At 46.5% G+C, this 10,000-nt stretch overlaps 1 protein-coding gene across 4 annotated transcripts in view; it reads left to right on the forward strand.

Moving 5' to 3' along the window:
• The first annotated feature begins 780 nt into the window (after positions 1-780).
• myo5b (myosin VB) overlaps positions 781-10,000 on the forward strand; it is a 50,115-nt gene continuing 40,895 nt past the window's right edge. For 2 of the 4 annotated variants that reach the window (XM_083929783.1, XM_083929780.1), the window contains exon 1: positions 826-1,021. In XM_083929783.1, the coding sequence (XP_083785909.1) occupies positions 992-1,021 (30 nt within the window). In that variant the 5' untranslated portion in view covers positions 826-991. Of the gene's footprint in view, positions 1,022-3,808; positions 3,976-10,000 lie in introns of those variants that run through there. The other 2 variants (XM_083929781.1, XM_083929782.1) reach the window with 2 other exon arrangements.

Below are 10,000 nucleotides of genomic sequence, written 5' to 3' on the forward strand. Positions count from 1 at the left end.
GTCTCCTGTCTCTCTGCAGCTGTCTCCTGCCTCTCTGCAGCTGTCTCCTGCCTCTCTGCAGCTGTCTCCTGTCTCTCTGTAGCTGTCTCCTGTCTCTCTGCAGCTGTCTCCTGCCTCTCTGCAGCTGTCTCCTGTCTCTCTGCAGCTGTCTCCTGCCTCTCTGCAGCTGTCTCCTGTCTCTCTGCAGCTGTCTCCTGCCTCTCTGCAGCTGTCTCCTGCCTCCTGCAGCTGTCTCCTGTCTCTCTGCAGCTGTCTCTTGTCTCCTGCCTCCTGCAGCTGTCTCCTGCCTCCTGCAGCTGTCTCCTGCCTCTCTGCAGCTGTCTCTTGTCTCCTGCCTCCTGCAGCTGTCTCCTGCCTCCTGCAGCTGTCTCCTGCCTCCTGCAGCTGTCTCTTGCCTCCTGCAGCTGTCTCCTGTCTCCTGCAGCTGTCTCTTGTCTCCTGCCTCCTGTAGCTGTCTCCTGCCTCTCTGCAGCTGTCTCCTGCCTCCTGCAGCTGTCTCCTGCCTCCTGCAGCTGTCTCCTGCCTCCTGCAGCTGTCTCCTGTCTCCTGCAGCTGTCTCTTGTCTCCTGCCTCCTGTAGCTGTCTCCTGCCTCTCTGCAGCTGTCTCCTGCCTCCTGCAGCTGTCTCCTGCCTCTCTGCAGCTGTCTCCTGCCTCCTGCAGCTGTCTCCTGCCTCTCTGCAGCTGTCTCCTGCCTCCTGCAGCAGCCTGGGCGTGTCTGCCTCAGCAGCAGGTAAACAGCTCATACCTGCAGAGGGAGTGTCCTGGGCGTGACTGCTCACAGTAACCGCTGTGCTCAGACAGGTCTGCCCACTGTCCCAGCCGCCGGCTCGATGCTCCCACGGCAGCAGAGACACACGACACACAGGAGACACAGGACACACGCTCACCCACGGGATCCACTGAGGATCCACTGAGGATCTACTGAGGATCTACTGAGGATCTACTGAGGATCTACTGAGGATCTACTGAGGATCCTGTTTCCCCGACAGCATGACGAGTGATTATTACCCTTATTCAAAGGTAAAGGTCCTTTTATCTTTACTGTCAGAGATCAGTGTGTGTGTGTGAGTGTGTGTGGGTTAATGTTCAAGTCTCACACACGCACAGGCATAAAGACACACACAGACACACACACACACACACAGTCACGCTCACACACACACACACACGCAGTCAGGGGTGTGTACAGGGTTCAGATCGTGTCCTCAGCAGCTGAGGGGACGGAGAACACAGAGACAGCGTCCCTGTGGTCCAGCGGGTCACACAGGCGGGACGTTCACGGGTCAACGTGACGCTTTGGTGTTAAAAAAGTCACTGATTTAAATCCAAACCTTTAAACCGGTTCATCCAGAACCACAGCAGCTCCAGCCTCTGATCCTGGATCAGGTCTCAGGGGCAGCAGCTCCAGCCTCTGATCCTGGATCAGGTCTCAGGGGCAGCAGCTCCAGCCTCTGATCCTGGATCAGGTCTCAGGGGCAGCAGCTCCAGACCCTGATCCTGGATCAGGTCTCGGGCAGCAGCTCCAGCCTCTGGTCCTGGATCAGGTCTCAGGGGCAGCAGCTCCAGCCTCTGATCCTGGATCAGGTCTCAGGGGCAGCAGCTCCAGCCTCTGATCCTGGATCAGGTCTCAGGGGCAGCAGCTCCAGCCTCTGATCCTGGATCAGGTCTCAGGGGCAGCAGCTCCAGCCTCTGGTCCTGGATCAGGTCTCAGGGGCAGCAGCTCCAGCCTCTGATCCTGGATCAGGTCTCAGGAGCAGCAGCTCCAGCCTCTGGTCCTGGATCAGGTCTCAGGGGCAGCAGCTCTCTCTTTGGGTCCAGACCTGGACCTGGTTCTTTGGGTCCTGACCTGGACCTGGTTCTGTGGGTCCTGACCTGGACCTGGTTCTTTGGGTCCTGACCTGGACCTGGTTCTGTGGGTCCTGACCTGGACCTGGTTCTGTGGGTCCTGACCTGGACCTGGTTCTGTGGGTCCTGACCTGGACCTGGTTCTGTGGGTCCTGACCTGGACCTGGTTCTGTGGGTCCTGACCTGGACCTGGTTCTTTGGGTCCTGACCTGGACCTGGTTCTGTGGGTCCTGACCTGGACCTGGTTCTTTGGGTCTTGACCTGGACCTGGTTCTGTGGGTCCTGACCTGGACCTGGTTCTTTGGGTCCTGACCTGGACCTGGTTCTTTGGGTCCTGACCTGGACCTGGTTCTGTGGGTCCTGACCTGGACCTGGTTCTTTGGGTCCTGACCTGGACCTGGTTCTGTGGGTCCTGACCTGGACCTGGTTCTTTGGGTCCTGACCCAGCTTTCAGGACCACAGGTGAGGGTAGGAACCAGGACTGAGGGTAGAGCGACTGCAGCTCCGCCCCCGCTGCTCCATCGTCCCCTCACTCGTGAACCAGATCCCGAGGTCCTTGAAGTCCTTCACTTGGGGTCAGGACTCGTTCCAGACCCTGAGGAACAATCCACCGGTTTGATGCTGAGAGCCACGGCCTCAGATTCAGAGGTGCTGATCCTCATCCCGGCCGTTTCACACTCGGCTGTGAACCGATCCAGTGAGTGCTGAAGGTCCCTGACCCACGACGCCATCAGGACCACGTCAGAGACCAGATCCTCAGCCCACCCACCTGCAGCCCCTCCCCACCACGACTACGCCTCCATATCCTGTCCATGAAAACCACAAACAGGATTGGTGACAGAGTGCCCCCCTGGAGGAGGCCGACCCCCACCAGGAACCACTCCGACTCACTGCCCAGGACCCGGACTCAGCTCTCTCTTTGGGTCATTTTGCATCTTTTTTTAATCATTTAGCATCTTTTTTTAATCATTTTGCATCTTTTTTAATCATTTTGCATCTTTTTTTAATCATTTAGCATCTTTTTTTAATCATTTTGCATCTTTTTTAATCATTTTGCATCTTTTTTTAATCATTTTGCATCTTTTTTAATCATTTTGCATCTTTTTTAATCATTTTGTATCTTTTTTAAATCATTTTGCATCTTTTTTTAATCATTTTGCTTCTTTTTTTAATCATTTTGCATCTTTTTTAATCATTTTGCATCTTTTTTTAATCATTTTGCTTCTTTTTTTAATCATTTTGCTTCTTTTTTAATCATTTTGCATCTTTTTTTAATCATTTTGCATCTTTTTTAATCATTTTGCATCTTTTTTTAATCATTTTGCTTCTTTTTTTAATCATTTTGCATCTGTTTAAAGTTCGTTTGTTATAAGTTATTTTTTAATATTATGTCGGTTTGACCCTCTGGGCCCCTGGTCCGGTCCGGTCCGGTCCGGTCCGGTCTGGTCCGGTCCTGTAGACCCGTTCATGAATCCGTGGTGGGACCCTTTACAGTTTTCCCTGGGCCGTCTGTGGGTCCCGACCCTTATGTTGTGAACCAACAGCGCTCTGTTGAGCTGTGAGTGTGTGTGTGTGTGTGTGTGTGTGTGTGTGTGTGTGTGTGTGTGTGTGTGTGTGTGTGTGTGAGTGTGAGTGTGAGTGTGAGTGTGTGTGTGTGTGTGTGTGTGTGTGTGTGTGTGTGTGTGTGTGTGTCTAGGAAACAGCCAATCAGAGAGCGCGTGCTGTCCGGAAGTCTTCGCCGTGCAGCTCCGTGTTTCATTTGATTTACGGGACATTTCAGACTCTTCCGTCGGGTCTGACCGAACCGCGTCACCGCGTCACCGCGTGTAACCACGGGAACAGCGCGGCGGGACCACCGGGGCACAGCTGCCGTTACCGGGGACACAGCTGAAGCTACACCGAGCAGAGTGACCGAAACTCCGCCCGGGGAGGACACCTGTCGGCCCGGGGAGCACACCTGTCGGCCCGGGGAGCACACCTGTAGCCCGGGGAGCACACTCGAGCCCGGGGACACCTGCCCGGTCCCGGGAGCCTCACGCGGACTCTCATGACTCCGCCGTCGGTACTTTGTTCGTGAGAGTTCGGAAACTCGAGCCGGGCCGATGTCTGTGAACGAGCTTTACACGAAGGTGAGTCCACCTGCGGAACAATGACGTCATCCTACAGCGGAACACACCTGTCCCCGCCTCACGCGCCGAGCAAAGTCTGCTGTCACACACACACACACACACACACACACACACACACACACACACACACACACTGAGCAGAAGTGTGAATCCTGTCGCAGTCACAGCGGTGTGTTATGATGCTGGTGAAGCCGAACACACCGGAGGAGCCGGCAGAGGCTCGGGTCTGGGTCGGGGGTCGGGGGTCCGGGTCTGGCTCGGGTCTGGCTCGGGTCTGGCTCGGGTCGGGGGTCGGGTCTGGACCTGAGCTGCTCGCGGCTCTGCTGTAATTCGCGTCCCTCTGAACGGGGCTGAACAGGTGGAGCCGCTCCTGCTCCCGGGGACAGTTTCTGATTGGCTCTGAAATAAAAACACTCACTTTGTGTTTGCAGACACAAGTGGGACGCTTGAAGTGTGACGTTTGAAGTGTGACGTTTGAAGTGTGACGTTTGAAGTGTGACGTTTGAAGTGTGACGTTTTTATCACTTTACTTTACAGTTAATTCAAATATTTCACATCAGGAGAAACAAATATTTAACCTATAACACACAATGAGGTTGTTTTGTGTCTCTTTGTGGTTGTTTTGTGTCTCTTTGTAGTAGTTTGTGTCTCTTTGTAGTTGTTTTGTGTCTCTTTGTAGTTGTTTTGTGTCTCTTTGTGGTTGTTTGTGTCTCTTTGTGGTTGTTTTGTGTCTCTTTGTAGTTGTTTTGTGTCTCTTTGTGGTTGTTTTGTGTCTCTTTGTAGTTTTTTTGTGTCTCTTTGCAGTTGTTTTGTGTCTCTTTGTAGTTGTTTTGTGTCTCTTTGTAGTTGTTTTGTGTCTCTTTGTAGTTGTTTTGTGTCTCTTTGCAGTTGTTTTGTGTCTCTTTGTAGTTGTGTTGTGTCTCTTTGTAGTTGTTTTGTGTCACTTTGTTGTTGTTTTGTGTCTCTTTGTAGTTGTTTTGTGTCTCTTTGTGGTTGTTTTGTGTCTCTTTGTGGTTGTTTTTTGTCTCTTTGTGGTTGTTTTGTGTCTCTTTGTAGTTGTTTTGTGTCTCTTTGTAGTTGTTTTGTGTCTCTTTGTAGTTGTTTTGTGTCTCATTGTAGTTGTTTTGTGTCTCTTTGTGGTTGTTTTGTGTCTCTTTGTGGTTGTTTTGTGTCTCTTTGTAGTTGTTTTGTGTCTCTTTGTAGTTTTTTTGTGTCTCTTTGTAGTTGTTTTGTGTCTCTTTGTGGTTGTTTTGTGTCTCTTTGTGGTTGTTTTGTGTCTCTTTGTGGTTGTTTTGTGTCTCTTTGTAGTTGTTTTGTGTCTCTTTGTGGTTGTTTTGTGTCTCTTTGTGGTTGTTCCGTGTCTCTTTGTGGTTGTTTTGTGTCTCTTTATGGTTGTTTTGTTTCTCTTTGTAGTTGTTTTGTGTCTCTTTGTGGTTGTTCCGTGTCTCTTTGTAGTTGTTTTGTGTCTCTTTGTGGTTGTTTTGCGTCTCTTTGTGGATGTTTTGTGTCTCTTTGTAGTTGTTTTGTGTCTCTTTGTAGTAGTTTTGTGTCTCTTTGTGGTTGTTCCGTGTCTCTTTGTAGTTGTTTTGCGTCTCTTTGTGGATGTTTTGTGTCTCTTTGTAGTTGTTTTGTGTCTCTTTGTAGTTGTTTTGTGTCTCTTTGTGGTTGTTTTGTGTCTCTTTGTGGTTGTTTTGTGTCTCTTTGTAGTTGTTTTGTGTCTCTTTGTAGTTGTTTTGTGTCTCTTTGCAGTTGTTTTGTGTCTCTTTGTAGTTGTGTTGTGTCTCTTTGTAGTTGTTTTGTGTCACTTTGTTGTTGTTTTGTGTCTCTTTGTAGTTGTTTTGTGTCTCTTTGTGGTTGTTTTGTGTCTCTTTGTGGTTGTTTTTTGTCTCTTTGTGGTTGTTTTGTGTCTCTTTGTAGTTGTTTTGTGTCTCTTTGTAGTTGTTTTGTGTCTCTTTGTAGTTGTTTTGTGTCTCATTGTAGTTGTTTTGTGTCTCTTTGTGGTTGTTTTGTGTCTCTTTGTAGTTGTTTTGTGTCTCTTTGTAGTTTTTTTGTGTCTCTTTGTAGTTGTTTTGTGTCTCTTTGTGGTTGTTTTGTGTCTCTTTGTGGTTGTTTTGTGTCTCTTTGTAGTTGTTTTGTGTCTCTTTGTGGTTGTTTTGTGTCTCTTTGTGGTTGTTCCGTGTCTCTTTGTGGTTGTTTTGTGTCTCTTTATGGTTGTTTTGTTTCTCTTTGTAGTTGTTTTGTGTCTCTTTGTGGTTGTTCCGTGTCTCTTTGTAGTTGTTTTGTGTCTCTTTGTGGTTGTTTTGCGTCTCTTTGTGGATGTTTTGTGTCTCTTTGTAGTTGTTTTGTGTCTCTTTGTAGTAGTTTTGTGTCTCTTTGTGGTTGTTCCGTGTCTCTTTGTAGTTGTTTTGCGTCTCTTTGTGGATGTTTTGTGTCTCTTTGTAGTTGTTTTGTGTCTCTTTGTAGTTGTTTTGTGTCTCTTTGTAGTTGTTTTGTGTCTCTTTGTGGTTGTTTTGTGTCTCTTTGTGGTTGTTTTGTGTCTCTTTGTGGTTGTTTTGTTTCTATTTGTAGTTGTTTTGCGTCTCTTTGTAGTTGTTTTGCGTCTCTTTGTGGTTGTTTTGTGTCTCTTTGTGGTTGTTTTGTGTCTCTTTGTAGTTGTTTTGTGTCTCTTTGTGGTTGTTTTGTGTCTCTTTGTGGTTGTTTTGTGTCTCTTTGTAGTTGTTTTGTGTCTCTTTGTAGTTGTTTTGTGTCTCTTTGTGGTTGTTTTGTGTCTCTTTGTAGTTGTTTTGTGTCTCTTTGTGGTTGTTGTGTGTCTCTTTGTGGTTGTTTTGTGTCACTTTGTTGTTGTTTTGTGTCTCTTTGTAGTTGTTTTGTGTCTCTTTGTAGTTATGTTGTGTCTCTTTGTAGTTGTTTTGTGTCTCTTTGTGGTTGTTTTGTGTCTCTTTGTGGTTGTTTTGTGTCTCTTTGTAGTTGTTTTGTGTCACTTTGTTGTTGTTTTGTGTCTCTTTGTAGTTGTTTTGTGTCTCTTTGTAGTTGTTTTGTGTCTCTTTGTGGTTGTTTGTGTCTCTTTGTGGTTGTTTTGTCTCTTTGTGGTCGTTTCATGTCTCTTTGTGGTTGTTTTGTGTCTCTTTGTGGTTGTTTTGTGTCTTTGTGGTCGTTTTGTGTCTCTTTGTAGTTGTTTTGTCTCTTTGTAGTTGTTTTGTGTCTCTTTGTAGTTGTTTTGTGTCTCTTTGTAGTTGTTTTGTGTCTCTTTGTAGTTGTTTTGTGTCTCTTTGTGGTTGTTTCGTGTCTCTTTGTAGTTGTTTTGTGTCTCTTTGTGGTTGTTTTGTGTCTCTTTGTGGTTGTTTTGTGTCTCCTTGTGGTTGTTTTGTGTCTCTTTGTAGTTGTTTTGTGTCTCTTTGTAGTTGTTTTGTGTCTCCTTGTGGTTGTTTTGTGTCTCTTTGTGGTTGTTTTGTGTCTCTTTGTGGTTGTTTTGTGTCTCTTTGCAGTTGTTTTGTGTCTCTTTGCAGTTGTTTTGTGTCTCTTTGTAGTTGTGTAGCACAGGGCTCTGCAGACTCAGGGGGACTGGGTTCAGCGCTGCAGCTGCCGCTGGTCTCAGTTCAGGGTCTTTAGGACTTTGGGGTGAAGCCACGTCTGCAGTGACCAAACGCTCGTCAGCAGGAAAGACCAAAACCTCTGCACAGGGGCGACATCCATGTCCCCACAGAGTGTCCAGCGTGGTCGATGGTTACCTGGAGTTTCCTCCCTAATGTTTGAGCAGCAGCAGCAGCAGCAGCTCCTCTTTAATCCCTCCTCGTTAAATCTTCCTCTTTAATCCTCAGACTGAATAATCCAGAGCTGCGTCTGCTGCTGCGTCTGCTGCTGCGTCTGCTGCTGCGTCTGCACCCACACCCCCTTTATCACCTCTTACTGTAGCTGCACTATTAGCTTCATTATTACCCTTTACTGTTAGCTGCAGTATTAGCTTCATTAGCTTCATTATTACCCTTTACTGTTAGCTGCAGTATTAGCTTCATTAGCTTCATTATTACCCTTTACTGTTAGCTGCAGTATTAGCTTCATTAGCTTCATTATTACCCTTTACTGTTAGCTGCAGTATTAGCTTCATTAGCTTCATTATTAGCTTTATTATTAACACAATTAGCTTTATTAGCTTCATTATTCCTGTTTACTGTTAGCTTCATTATTAGCTTTATTATTAACACAATTAGCTTTATTAGCTTCATTATTCCTGTTTACTGTTAGCTTCATTATTGGCTTTATTATTAACACAATTAGCTTTATTAGCTTCATTAGTCCTGTTTACTGTTAGCTTCATTATTACCCTTTACTGTTAGCTCTACTGTTGGCTTCAGTATTAGCTTAATCATCAGCTTCATTATCAGCTTTATTAACTACATTGTTAGCTTTACTGTTAGCTTCAGTATTAGCTTCATTTTTAGCTTTATTAACTACATTGTTAGCTTTACTGTTAGCTTCATTATTAGCTTCATTATTAGCTTTATTAACTACATTGTTAGCTTTACTGTTAGCTTCATTATTAGCTTCATTAACTACATTGTTAGCTTTACTGTTAGCTTCATTACTAGCTTCATTATTAGCTTTATTAACTACATTATTAGCTAAATAAATAATAAATAAATAATAAATAATTAGAGGAGAGAGCAGGTGTGTGTTCCTGTTGTGCTGACACGCCCGGTGTGTGGGCTGATGTCACCGTGCTGACTCATCACCAGCTAACAGCCCTCTGTCCATGACATCATCACACACACACACATAGACACACACACACTCACACACACACACTCTCACACACACACACACACTCACACTCACACACACACACAATCACACACACGCTCAAACACACACACACACACACACTGTTGTGGATGCTTTATGTGTGAGTGTTTTTTAAACTGATTATCTGCGCTAATGTTTGCCGCTAATGTTAGCCGCTAATGTTAGCCGCTAATGTTAGCTGCTAATGTTAGCTGTGACCGTGTCTCCTGATGATGAATCATAATTTATTCACTTCCCTTTGTGTCTGAAAACACCTCATTTGCGTGTGTGTGTGTGTGTGTGTGTGTGTGTGTGTGTGTGTGTGTGTGTGTGTGTGTGTGTGTGTGTGTGTGTGTGTGTGTGTGTGTGTGTGTGTGTGTGTGTGTGTGTGTGTGTGTGTGTGTGTGTGTGTGTGTGTGTGTGTGTGTGTGTGTGTGTGTGTGTGTGTGTGTGTGTGTGTGTGTGTGTGTGTGTGTGTGTGTGTGTGTGTGTGTGTGTGTGTGTGTGTGTGTGTGTGTGTGTGTGTGTCCTCATTCCTGGTGAGACACTCTCCATGCTGCGCTGCCATTGGTCCGTTTGTGATGTGTCCCAGATAAACAGGCTGCAGCTGACGGGCTCCTCTGATTGGCTGCTATCATGCCCCCCCCCCCCCCCTTTCCTGCTCCCATGGTTACAGGGGCCAGAACATCACGTTTGGATGGTTCTGGTTGGTTGTAGGTCATGTTTGGTTGGTTATGGTTGGTTGTAGGTCGTGTTTGGTTGGTTCTGGTTGGTTGTAGGTCACGTTTGATGGTTCTGGTTGGTTGTAGGTCAGGTTTGGTTGGTTCTGGTTGGTTCTGGTTGGTAGTAGGTCATGTTTGATGGTTCTGGTTGGTTGTAGGTCATGTTTGATGGTTCTGGTTGGTTGTAGGTCACGTTTGGTTGGTTCTGGTTGGTTGTAGGTCAGGTTTGGATGGTTCTGGTTGGTTGAAGGTCGTGTTTGGTTGGTTCTGGTTGGTTGTAGGTCATGTTTGATGGTTCTGGTTGGTTGTAGGTCAGGTTTGGTTGGTTCTGGTTGGTTGTAGGTCAAGTTTGGTTGGTTCTGATTGGTTGAAGGTCACGTTTGATGGTTCTGGTTGGTTGTAGGTCATGTTTGGTTGGTTCTGGTTGGTTGTAGGTCAGGTTTGATGGTTCTGGTTGGTTGTAGGTCACGTTTGATGGTTCTGGTTGGTTGTAGGTCATGTTTGATGGTTCTGGTTGGTTGTAG

This window comes from Echiichthys vipera (genome assembly GCF_963691815.1).
Source record: "Echiichthys vipera genome assembly, chromosome: 16".
NCBI lineage: Eukaryota > Metazoa > Chordata > Actinopteri > Perciformes > Trachinidae > Echiichthys > Echiichthys vipera.